Source organism: Marmota flaviventris, chromosome 17, assembly GCF_047511675.1.
Source record: "Marmota flaviventris isolate mMarFla1 chromosome 17, mMarFla1.hap1, whole genome shotgun sequence".
In the NCBI taxonomy this organism is placed as follows: domain Eukaryota; kingdom Metazoa; phylum Chordata; class Mammalia; order Rodentia; family Sciuridae; genus Marmota; species Marmota flaviventris.
In genome coordinates, this window is record NC_092514.1 from 42,150,201 (window position 1) to 42,163,747 (window position 13,547).

The 13,547-nt window shown below is 35.0% G+C and overlaps 1 protein-coding gene across 9 annotated transcripts in view; it reads left to right on the forward strand.

The window, feature by feature from the left end:
• Window positions 1–13,547, forward strand: part of Bcas3 (BCAS3 microtubule associated cell migration factor) — a 575,514-nt gene that overhangs the window by 77,211 nt on the left and 484,756 nt on the right. For all 9 annotated transcript variants that reach the window (XR_011705010.1, XR_011705011.1, XM_071603381.1 and 6 more), the window contains exon 7: window positions 2,321–2,393. Coding sequence is in view for 7 of the 9 variants with exons in the window: in XM_071603381.1 (XP_071459482.1) it covers window positions 2,321–2,393 (73 nt within the window). In the remaining 2 variants the exon portion in view is untranslated. The remainder of the gene's footprint in view (window positions 1–2,320; window positions 2,394–13,547) is intronic.

The window sequence follows — 13,547 nt, forward strand, 5'->3', positions numbered from 1 at the left end:
TTTATTAAAAAAAAGATTAACTATTTTGGGGATAATTTATATACTCACATGGTTTGAAAATTAAGAGGCATAAAATGTTTCTATTTCCTCCATCTCTCATTTTTTCATCCCCCCCCCATGGACAAATAATAATTATGATTTTTTATGTGTCCTTAAAGAGTCTGTATATAGGTGTGATTGTTTGTATGTATAATATATATAATTTATGTATATTTTTGCATATACAGTTAATCTTGTTTTGTCTGCTGTATACAAGGTTGTATTTTATTCTGTCTCTTCATATTGTTGTATGTATTACCTTTTCTGCTTTGTATCTTCTGTCTCATTCCATGTTTCTATTAACTACTTTATTCTTATTTATATTTTTATAGTGCTGGGGATAGAAAGCACTAGTGCTCTACCTTTAATTTACATCCCTATCCCTTTTTGTTTTATTTTGAGATAGGGTCTCACTTAGTTGCCCATTCTGGCCTTGAACTTGTCATTCCCTGTGTCAGCCTCCTGAATAGGTGGGATTACATGCATGCACCACTTCACCTCGGAGGGCATTTCATTCTTTTTTGCAGATATAGGAAATATTCCATTATACACTTGACATTTTCCTGTCATTTGCTAATTATGCTGTAGTGAGTAAACTTTTATAAAAGTTATTTCTCTCATGTCAAAGTATACGTGTAGGGTAAAGACTTAGCAGTGATATTTTTGCTTTAAAGGGTATTTGAATAATAATTTTGATTAATATAGTGAGAGAATTTGATCAAACTTTTGGATTTTCCAATAAGCTCTTAGGTAAATGTCAGTGTATGTCAATGTAGCTAAATTAAAAAATTTTTTGGTAGTTGTAGATGGACAGAATGCCTTTATTTTATTTTATTTTAATTTTTATGAGGTGCTGAGGATTGAACCCAGTGCCTCATGAATGCTAGGCATGCGCTCTGCCACTGAGCTATAGCCCCAGCCCCGTAAACTAAAATTTTAATTGGAAAATTTCTTAATTATTCAAAGTATAATGACTTGTGAAGCTCATCTTTGTATGGCTAACCCTCTTTCATTATCATCTATTCCCCCTTCCTCCACATTATTTTGATTTACATCCCAGAAAACACATCAGTTTATTGGTTCATATTTTATTTTTTATTTTGAAAAGTAAAGAATATTCAAATATAACTATAATATTATAGGGGAGTAAACATTTCTCCTCTGTCTTCTCAGGGTCTCTGACTGAATATGAGTATGAGAATTAAAATAGATGAATAGGATGAAAGAATGCAAATTTTATTTAAAACTTTTATATGTGCAATAGACTTCTCACAGGAAGATGAAGACCTAAAGAAGTGACTACGCCTGGGTGCTTATATACTAGGTTGAGCAAAGAGTGACATTTGTGGAAGAGTATCTGGAAAGATAAGGATTAGTTTAATAAATTTTTAAATGGATTTTCCTTATCCTGACTCTTGATATTTGGTGATGAGAATATTGCCCTCTTCCTGGCATGGGGAGGGCATCTTTCACATAGAAAGGGAAGATCAGAGTGTCCTTTCTTCTGTTTTTCATGTGCCTTTAGCTTAAAATATTCAATATTTTAAAGCACCATATTATAGTGTGGCATGTCCTAAACTTTTTTAGCACCATTATCATTATAGTTTTAAGGAATTTCTCTTACGTGTGAGGTTGAAAATCTTTTTCAGGGCTGGGTATGTGGCTCAAGTGGTAGCACGCTCGCCTGGCATGCGTGAGCACTGGGTTCGATCCTCAGCACCACATAAAAAAATAAAGATAAAAAAATTAAAAAAAAAAAAGAAAATCTTCTTCATAAGGTTCAAAGCCACTTGTATTTCCTGACTTTATTTTTTCTGTTTATTGCTTGTATATCAGTTTTTTATCCAGTAATATTATTGAGTTCATTTATTATTATGTAGACTAGGAATTCTTGTATAGCATTGGATGGGACCAGCAACACTGAATATTTTTGTGTCATTGCTAATTTGAATGGGACTATTCTGAACCATCACCTATGATACTTGCTGTAGATTATTTTAAATAATCAGAATTGGGTTTTCTATTGTTCTTATGATTAGGTGTAGGATTTAATTAATCTTTCTTCACTTGCTGAAATGTCAATATGATGAATTATATTAGTACTTTTTTTGTGTGTGTGTATGATGCTAAGAATTGAACCAGAGCCTTGCATAGGCGAGGCGTATACTTTGTTTCTGAGCTACACCCCTGGCCCTTGTGTAAATGTTTTAAAGCATGAAATAATGAGAATTAACTAGAACACTTCTCAAAATTAACATTTTGTTTTTATACTCCCTTACAGGTGGTCAAAAATGTGATAACTTTGCAGAAAAAAGACCCCTTCTTGGTGTGTGTAAGAGCATTGGATCTTCCGGGTAAGGAAATTTAAAAAAATAAATTGAATCAGCTACTACAAATTTGTGTGTTTATTCCAGAATGGAACCTCTGATGTCTTAAAAATCTTCGAAATCATAAGACTAAGCTCCCATAAGAGAAAAGAGAAAGGAAGTAAAACATATTTAGGGTTTTGTGATATAGCCACTGAATTCTTTATTTCCCTGCTCAGTATTTTTTCACGTATAGAGTGATAGCAGGAGGCAAAAGAAAACCAGTCATAAATAAGAATATAGTCTTTAAATAAAAGATTGCCATTATTGAAAAAATTTTTAAATTTATGTGTTTCTGTATAGTCATTGTTATGAATGTCTTTATACAATAGATTTGATGTTACTATTAGCTAATAATAATGTCATTTTTATGATAGAATAAAAATTATTAACTGTAACTAACATTTATTGGTGCAGTAACATGTGCCTGAGTCAGCTCTAAAGACAGCATAAATTTGTCTTTATTCCTATTGCAGAACTGTGAAAAAGTGCCATTCTGTTCTTCTTTCATAGTGCAGCATAAGTAAGGCACTGGATTCACACAATTAACCTGTGGATTCAAATCTAAGCAGCCATGTGCTTAATTTAATGCAGGCTGCATTTGTAATAGTAATAGGGCTGTGGACTAAGAGGACAAATTGTTATTTATTTTGAAGTCAGTTTCTTTATTTCCTCCTTATGTAAAATGGGAATAATAATCTTTCCTGTGATTTATATTGAATTAGCCATCCTTTTGTTATTGATTTTTTTTCTATATAATTCCAGTTAGAAATTACGTTTAGCCACTAGTAAAGTTACAGTGACCTACACACTTTCTGTAGTTAAAAGTCTACTGATAATGGGGTGTGGCTCAGTGGCAGAGCACTTGCCCAGCATGTATGAGGCACTGGGTGTGACCCTCAACACCACATAAAAATAAATAAATAAATGAAATATTGTGTTTATCTACAACTAAATATATATATTAAAAAAAGAAGTCTACTGATAGGCAGTTCCGATACAGTGAAATGTTTTGATGATGTCATTAGTGATCTAGGTTCTTTTCTAGCTTTGACATTCTTTTAATGTGACTCCTTTTCCTAATGATCTCAAATGGCCACTGTCTTTTCAGTTACTGCATTTCCTTCAACTGAACTCAGCTGTAAAAAAGTTGGAAAGTCATTATGGTTTTATTAGTAAGAAGATGATAAAAATGGATATTAGATTGGCAACTGGAAATCTATGACAAATGCTTTCAACTCAGTCTATGTAGATCATGGGGCTTTGGAAAAGGCACGAATATTTTAATGATATAACATGTTTTGATCATGGAGTCTTTGTTATTGCTTCATAAGGATGTATTTTAACTTCATGTACTACTAGACAAATTTCTTCAGTGCAAATTTTGGGTATGAGTAGGCCTTTGGAAATTTATTGTGTACCAAAGTACTCTGCCAGATATGGGATGAGAAAACCAAAGCTTGAAAACCTAATTTCCTTCCCCAAAGATGTAAGGATGTGACTGAAAAGAAAGTACAACTTGTGAAAAATAATTATGAAATTATGATGCATACGAGATTCAAAATAGGGAGAGGTAAATATGTATGGAGTTATGGCAGAAGGCCTAATGGAGAAGTGACACTGGCTGGATCTTAATGAATGGGAAGTATTGCAATAGATACAGAAGAGTAAGAAGGGCATCCAAAGTAGGTTATAAAATGATCATGGAACAGAAATGGTCATGGAGCAAATAGACTTAAGAATGATGAAAGTTTATGAATTAGAGGTAAGGTCATCTACACAGGTAAAAATATATATGCCCATGCCCTGGTACTCAACAAAGGCATACAAGAATCTGAAAATTTTTAGGTTTCAGCAGTTGCTGAATTCTGCACAATAACAGTGGTAATCTGTGGCATTCATGCCTGCAGCTTCCATCCCATTCTTAAGTTATCCCCCTTTCAGGCGTGGTAGATATGGAGGCTATTCCAGAGTGAGGAAGGTTGTGCAGACCAGCCCAGTACTGCCTTACTGTGGTTGAAAGATGCTCACTCAACTTGAAATGTCAGGTGTTGCCCATGTCTACCAACAGTGTTGATGGAGGTTACTATCTTGAGGGCATGTTTATCTCGAGGACCAGTGACTTTTTCAGCTTCAGTCATTAGCTCAGGATTCATGAATGTATGGAGCCATAAAAGGCACAGGGAAAAAAAATCTGGGTAGACTTGAACATGGATGAATGTGCAGATGCTTTGGCAAAGGCATCTCATCATTGGCTGACTCTGAAGATACATAGGGAGAAGGACAATTCCCTGACACCAGCCTGTCTCTTAAAGCAAGAATAAAAAGAATCAATAAAACTGAGTAGAGATATCATTAACTGCGCATTGTAGAGGAAGACATTTCATAGGATACAGGATTAGTGTACCCTATCATGTAAAATGCCTACTTTTAAATATAAAATTATAACACATGCTAAAAGAAACAAATAGTGTGGCATAATGGGGGAAAAAGACAGGCAATGGAAATAGTCCTCTGACTCTCTCCTGATGTTAAATATTGGAGACAAAAATTTTAAAGCAGCTTCTACAAATATATTGTAAAAACTAAATGAACTGTGTTTAAAGAATTAAAGGAAAGTATAATGATAAATAATTCAAAACATCTCAAAAAGGAGTAAGGAATGTGAAAGAGTAAATTAACTAAGGAACTCAGCACCATGTTCAAGACAGCACAAAAAAGATGAGGGGGCTGATAAGTTTACAAGGGAGCTGAGAGAATGGAAGCCACAGATAATGGGGAAGCTATGATGAGGAAGTCAGAATTTGTTGTTACCTGCAGAAGAGTGAAAGCTCCACAAAAAGAAGTGTTTTTGAACTGGATGGCACAGGAGGAAAGGGAAACCTTAAAAAGTTCCAACTTTTGTGTTAAGTTACTAATGGTTATATTAATTAGAAGTAGAAGGAGATTGCTTGGGAGAATTGGAATATGACTTTTCTTTTTGTCATGATATACCTCAGAGCCCTTATACAAAATCCTGGCATTCATTTTGACTGATTTTTACCTTTTTTTTTTTTTTTGGTAGTGCTGGGGATTGAATCCAAGGCCTTGTGCTTGCAAAGCAAGCACTCTACCAATTGAGCTATATCTGATAGCTGATGGAATCATAGTTTAGACCAATACTATTTATGCAGGCACCAAAATAAGGCCTATACCATTCTTCCAGTTTTTGCTGCTAATAGATAAGGGCTTTTCCAATGGTTTCTTGGCATCAAATTCAAGCACCAAGTCTTTCATTTCCCTTCCCTCTTGTGGTTTTTTTTTTTTTTTTAAGAATTTTTTGTAGGTACTTTGGCTTTTCTTCAATCACTCTGTCTTGGCTTTGTGGTTCTTTTTATTGCCCAAAGAATGGGTTTGTAAACCAGATGTCAAGATGCATGCCTGTAATCTCAGCTAGTTGGGAGGCTGAGGCAGGAGGATTGTGAGTTTCAGACACTGTCTCAAGAATTAAGGGCTTAGGAGTATAGAGCAGCCATGGGTTCATTCCCAGCATTGCAATCAATCAATCGATTACTGAACCACTTGGTATCCTATAACATGGATGATTTGTGGGCCTTTGGATTTTAGTACTGTTCAAATGTTCTTAATCTGAAACTTGTTAAGTGCTACTTTTATGCTCAAAAATTTTAAAATTTTGAAGCATTTCAGATTTTGGATTTTTGGATTAGGGGTATCCAACTGGTAAAGTCTATGCAAATATTCCAAAATATGAAAAATGCTAAATCTGAAGCATTTTTAGTCCCAAGAATTCTGGACAAGAGATACTCACCCTGTGCTGGTAGTGATGGTGTATGCCTATAATCCCAGCGGTTTGGGAGGCAGAAGCAGGAGGATTGTGAGTTTAAAGCCAGACTCAGCATTTTAGAGAGGCACTAGGCTGGGGATGTGGCTCAGTGGTTAAGTGCCCCAGAGTTCAATCCCTGATACAAAACCAACCAAACAAGAAGAGATACATACCCTGTATAATCTTAGACCTATCAAGGCTTCAATGCAAGATAAATATGATTCCTGTTCATCTGATTATGGATGTAGGGAAATCTTATGGAAATAAGTTGATAATACTATTATTTACTAATTACATTTTCTCATGTGGCTGAGGGGTATTCTTCATTTATCTGGAAATGTTAGTATTCTCTTTTATAAATCAGAGTTACTAGCATAAATGTATAAATGCAGCATTTATTTTGACCCTTGTTCACTTTTAATACTATGGCAAATTTTTAGTTTTTATATGGGGGTAATGCGGGGAGCCAGAGCATTACTCACTTAATTTATACTTAATACAGTTTTAAAATATACAGTGGACAAATCTAAGTAGAGGTAAGAGTGGTCTATTTGTATAAATTGATAAATATTATGTAAGATTATAACTATGGGAAAGTTGTTTATGTATTTATTTATTTAAAAATATAGCTTTGGAACTATGGACACACCCAAGTAGTGTACTCAGTCTACTGAAATGATTATATGCTGGTGACCAAACAAAGGACTTTATTTTTTAAACAGTTGTCTTACTTTCATGTGATATATGCATTCCTGAAAATATGTGCAGAATTCAGATAATGTCCTCAAATTGTGTATTTTGAGAATTTAAATGAAAAGAAATAAATGGGAGATGAAATTCTATATCATTTGTAAGTAAGAGGAGAGTTGTTATCAGAACATCAGTGAGAACCATCTGAAGGGTATTATTGGCAGGAACTGTGGCCTGTGGTTGAAGGGTTCAGCTAACCTGTAGTAACCTGACAGCAGGGCAGCCAGGGTTGTTCCAAACATATTCTCATTTCTCTACATGTCTTCTACAAAGTAAACACAGCTAGAAGCCAGAGGGCTGGACTCTGAAGATGCAGAGACCAATGATGCAATCCATATGATGAAGTTTATACAACCTGGTACTCAGGACAGTATTCCAATATAAAATTAGAACATTAAAGAGAAGTGTTAATAAAAGTACAAAAAAAACCCCATAAAAACCCAGTAAGTAAGTACCCAGTAAAGTACTTTTATGGAATGAAGATGAAAGGAACAATTGGGACTGTTAAGTTTGGAGGAAAGAACAAAATGGACAAAGACCAGGAGACACATTTTTAAGTCTGATCACATGGTCATTCTGAGCCACAAAGAATATTGTTTCTTCTATTTTTTTTTTTTTTTTTTGGCACTCAGTTGAACTAATGTGCTTGATACTTAGTTGCCGTGAAATTGAAGCATAAAAAACTAAAATTCTGTGAATTTTATTTATTAATGCAACTTTCTTCAAGTAATGAAATCATTTCCAATTCAGAATCATTGCAGAAGGAAGTCTATAAAGTATATATACTTTGAAATATTTTTGAGAGGTATTTGACATGCAATGAGGTATACATATTTTAAGTGCACAATTAATATCTTTCACATGTGTACACCTGTGAAACCATTGCCACAATATCTACTACTCTCAAAAGTTTCACCATATTTCTCTATATTTTTTTCCCTTTGGCTCTTCCCAACTCCTTTTCCCATGATCACCACTGACTTATTTTGTTACTATAGATTTTGTACATTTCTGACAAATTTCCAGTTCCTCTGTTTTCTCAGAAGTGCTTGACATTCTCAGTCTTTGTAATTATAAGTATTCTTGAAAATGTGAATCAATTTTTTTTCTGCTACTAGGGATTGAACCCAGGGTGCTTTACCTCTGAGCTACATCCTCAGCCAATTTTATTTTTTATTTTGTGACCAGGTCTCACTAAGTTGTTCTCTGCCCTTGAACTTGAGATCATCCTGCCTTAGCCTCTCAAGTTATTGAGTTACAGGCGTGTGTTGCTGTTCCAGGCTTATTATAGTTTTATCTTTCATTTTTTTTTAACCTTTTTCTTCATTCTTAATCCTTAATTAGTTAAATTCTTACTATCTTCCAATTATTATCCCATCTTGACTTTGTGCATTTCTGATTCGTAATATTGTTTCATGTCTAAAAGTTGCTTATTTTAGTTACCTTGCCTTACATAAAAGCTCTTGAAAAACTATACTGCTTTACATTTTGTTTTGCATAATGGTTTTCACACTAAAAAAATATAAATTAAAACAGTATTCTAGGTATGATTTCAAGAGAAGATTATTGCCAATTTGTTCAAAGCAGTAATTTCTAGTTATAGAATTTCATATCTTACAACTTTAAAAATACACTGTTTTCAATTATTATAGTAACACTTTCCAAGAATCTCACTTGTAGATGACATCTATTTAATATTCTTATGCAGTCCTTTCTCAGTTGAAAATGAGCTTATTTGTGAGACTTCTTACCAATAATATATTTGTAAATATAGCAGAAGTGGGACCTTGGTAAATGTTCTCCTATTGGGTCTTGCTCTGTTAACATCATCAATATCATGTGAAGGTGAAAGACCACATGGAAAGAAGGCCAGCCATCTTATTATTCACAGGGAGATCCCTTTCTCTTGTGAGTAAATTCTAGGTGATTTATTCTGTGCTCTGCCACTTGACTGTTATGCTCTGTTTTCCAAGCAATCCATGCTTGACTCTGGTGCCAGCTTAGGAGCAGGCTTGATGAATATTGAGTATTTATAATCCCTGCTCCATACACATGTACGTGTTGTTTAAAGTTGGTGATTTTTCTCTCTCCTAATTAAGCTGTGATGTAATTTAGGTGTGACTTCATTTACTTTGCTTGTTGATGTGTTTTGTTTTTTTGGAAGATGTTTGAAGTTGGGTTGCCATATTCACATTCTTAAAAACATTGTAAAAATATGTGGGTTTGTTGTACTTACGTGGACCTTAATTACTTTTCTCTTTTATTAATGTGTTATAGTAATTATTTAACCATGGATATTGATGCTACATCTTGCATATTATTATATTGTACACATATCTCCAAGTGTGTGAAGCAAAAATGGTAGAACTGAAAGGGTCTTGCTATGTTGCCCAGTCTGGCTTTGAACTTCTGGGATCAAGTGATCCTTCCATCTCAAACCCTGCTTCCTGCCTCCCACCAAGTAACTGGGGCTACAAGTGTACACCACCATGCTCAGCTCATGCTGTTTATATGGATCACAAATGAAAAGAGCCTAAAGCTTAATATAGACTATCATGTGCTGTCATCAGATCTCAGAAACTTTTGTTCTGCTCTGTAAGATTTTGTGTCAAAGAATGTTTGGTGTCTTAGTTTGTTTCTGCTACAATAACAAAATACCACAAAGGAATCATTCATTTCTTAACGGTTCTTCATTTTGGGAATTCTGTAGTTTTTTTTTTTTTTTTAGTACCAGGGATTGAACTCAGGGGCAGTCAACCACTGAGCCATATCCCCAGCTCTATTTTGTATTTTATTTATAGACAGGGTCTGACTAAGTTGCTTAGCACCTTGCTGGCTTTGAACTTGCAGTCCTCCTGCCTCAGCCTCCTGAGCTGCTAGGATTATAGGTGTGTGCCACCATTGCCCACCATCAGTCTGGGAATTCTAAAGTCAAGGTGATGTCTGGTGAGTGTTCTCAGTCTTTGATTCCCATATAGCATTTTGAACCCCATGTTGTCAAACAGCAAAAAGTCAAGAAAGGTCCACCTTACTTATAAGGTTGTTAATTGCTGCCCCCAACCTGGGCAGGCAGCCTAACTTAAGGTCGCTTGTGTGTATTTCCAGGGACACCAAATAAAACACAGACACACACTTTACCTTTAAACAAGCTTCAGATGGCTTTTCCGCTCTTGGCCTTAGGCTCCCCAAATAGGAGAGCAAGAGAAAGTCACTGAGACGCTGGCCAGAGAGTGAACATGTTCGGAAGTGGGCTTTTATTGGGGGTCCCTTATTCTTAGAAAGTTCCATCTAAAAAGGCCAGAAGGGGCAGGATTACAAGGGATAAGTGAGTGTAATTCAACCCAAGGGGCATCACCTACATCTGAAGACATGCCGTCAACTTCCTGTACCTGGACGATGCCCAGATCACTACGAATGTAGTGAATGTAGTGATGGTCAAAGCCTCTCACTTCAGGATGGAAGGTGTGAGTCATTCAGAGTGGCTCCCCACAGTTAATCCCATTCACTAGGGCTTAATCATCTCCTAAAACCCACTCCTTTTTATATTATCACGCACATTCATACTATTGCAACTGGTAAGGTCAAAAAGAAGAGAGTATTTGGGGTAGGTTTGCTTCCATATCATCTAATTCTGAATGTGTTAATAAATTATCTGCAAATTTATTAAAATGGGATGTTTCTAACCATTTTACTCTAGGGTATGTTTCATGTAGCAATGTTGCAAAGGTATATTTCCCATGAACTAAATCTAATCCTTGTTTTTCATTTCTTCTGAGCTATGAGTATATCAACTTTAGTTTCTCTCTAGGATTTCCTAGAGACCTAACATAAAGAAAGATCATCAGAGGAGAGTAGTGTACATTTGAAGAAAGATGTCTACAAAGCAAATTGTGGTAGTAATGATATTATGGAGATATTGGGACTTCAGTAGCAGCTTTTGTATTGTTAATTTCACAGGAACTGCCTACAGTGATATTTATGTTTAAGGAGTCAGGCTTTGATTTTGTATTCTGTTGTTTTCTTTACATGTAGGTTTACGTTCAGATTAGTACTCCATAATATTCATTGATAGTCTTGAATCTGTGGATGGAAATATAGAATAATGGAAAGAACATTGGTTTTAGAGTTGCACAGGGCTCGATATGAGTTATGAGCTATATAAACAAATAATTAGACAGTTCTGAGGCTCAGTTTCCTTTTTGAAAAGTGATCCTAATATATCACTGCTGTGCTTCTTGTGAGGATTTAATGAGGCAGTTTTTAAGTTTTTACTATAGTCTTATGTATTTGGTACACCTTGTATTATTTCATTTGAGTCAGAAAGATATGAAGGGAAGCCAGGGAATACTTTTTGTCAGGAATTGTTTTTGTGTATATATAAATATCTGTTTCTGCAGGTAGAGGTGAAAACTTTGCCTCCATGAATGTTGGAGAAACTTGGCTTTGCCCCACCTTTTCTGGTGCCTGTTCTACAGATTTGTTAGTCTTCATGGCCTAATCCAATGCTGTATCTAAGAGTCTTTACTTTCATTGGAAATTTGTATTTTGTTTATATTCCCTGAAGAAGCTCATATATTTATAAAGCTACACAGACACACACACATCTTTATTGAGGTATAATTGAAACATGATCAACCACACGTATTTAAAGTCTATGGTTTGATGAATTTTGACATCTGTTTATATCCATGAAACCATCACTCCAATCAAGATAATGAGAGTATATCCATCATCCACAATAGTTTTCTCATGCCCCATTGTAATACATCCTTCGTGCCCCTCCCTCAGTAGAAGAAGTATGTTTCTGTGTAATAAGTATCTTTGAATAGCAGTGAACTCTTCAGTTTGTAATAAACTTTCTTTGGAGATACTTGGCTATAATATAGCTTAAGGTAATAGTTAAAAATATGAAAGCAAAGTCATGAGTTCAAAGTTGTTTTTTTTTTTTTTTCGCTCTAAAACTTAAAGACCCTCTAAAAGCAAAGCTTCCTTCTAGAACCAGTTCATAAAACTACTAAAGGGCTTGCAGTTTCACTGTGTAATCATTTCAAAACAACAGTTTTTTCAGCCACCAAAGAGGATGTAGTCTTGACATATAAATAGAAAACAGATTGAGTTTTTGGCTGATATTGCTATACTGGTTTAAATATTGGTTCAGTCAACTTCAGGCTTAGATTACAAGATTTGCAAATTAAAGGAAAACCAAAAGGGAAAGAACATCTGCATAGACTCTGACTTTGTGGAATTCCAGACAGGCACGCTTATCCTACTTCTGGTGGAACGGGGCATGTACAAGTGAATCAGCCTGCAGAGAGATCACTGTTGTGTTATGATTATCTTAAAGGCAGAATTGAGGTAGACAATTAAGCAATTCATTATGGAGAATCATGACAATTTCCAAATAACTTATTTTTTTTGGAAGACCTTTGTTGTTGTTGTTGTTGTTGGGTCAGTGTCTGGCATTGTTGACTAGGCTGGTCTTGAAGTTGTGGGCTCAAGTGGTCTTCCTACCTCCATTTCCTAAGTAGCTGGAACTATAGGAATATGCCACTATTCCAGGGGAGATTTTAAAAATACAGCTTTGTATTGTTCAGCTAGAATAAAATTATGAATTCTCAATCATGTTACTTGAAGATTTTCTTGTATCAAAATATTGGGATTTGAGAAAGGTAATTTGCTTTAGCTAGGGATTAAATCTTATAATCAAGAACTATATGGATGCAGTTTACTCAGTAGATTCTAATGCTGCTTCAGACACATTTTTGAGAATCTAAAAAAATGTAAGGGATGATCATACGTTGTGTGAATGTTTGCTCTAGATCTTATAGACTGCCATTTACAAAGGAATCTCAAGGAACTGCTTGATATGAATGCTTCCCCCCCTTTTTTCTATGAAAGGACTTGATATTATTTCAAGATATACTTATAAGTACCTGGTTGGTGTGAGCTACTCTTTTTTAAAAAATATTTTTTTTAGTTGTAGATGGACACAATACCTTTATTTTAATAATTTGTATTTTAGTTGTAGATGGACACAATATCTTTATTTTATTTTTATTTTTATGTGATGCCAGGGATCGAACCAGTGCCTCACACATGCTAGACAAGCGCTGTACCACTGGGCTACAACCCAGCCCTGCTACTCTTTAATAGTAGTAATCAAGTCATCATTTCTTACTTGAGGGGAAGAAGAGAAGAGAGAAATGTCACTAAGGGACAAATGGTAGTACTTGGGGGCTTTTTTGGTTGTTATAGTGTGGGACACAGAGGTACTACCATATCTAATGATTGCCACTAAACATCCTATAATGAACAGCTCAACTCTTGACAGAAAGGAGTTATTCATCCCATCATGTCAACAGGGTCAAGGTTAAGAAACCCTTGTCTATGATAAAGACAATCAATGTGTTAGTAGAGCTGACAGTCTAATTTAGAGAGTATAACAATAAATATACAAGTATAACGTATAGTATGGTGGTAAATTTTATGTAAAAAATGGTAGATGATTAGATAGTGCTGGAGAGAGCAGTGATATTTGTTATTGACGCACAATTGCATAGTTGCTGTTT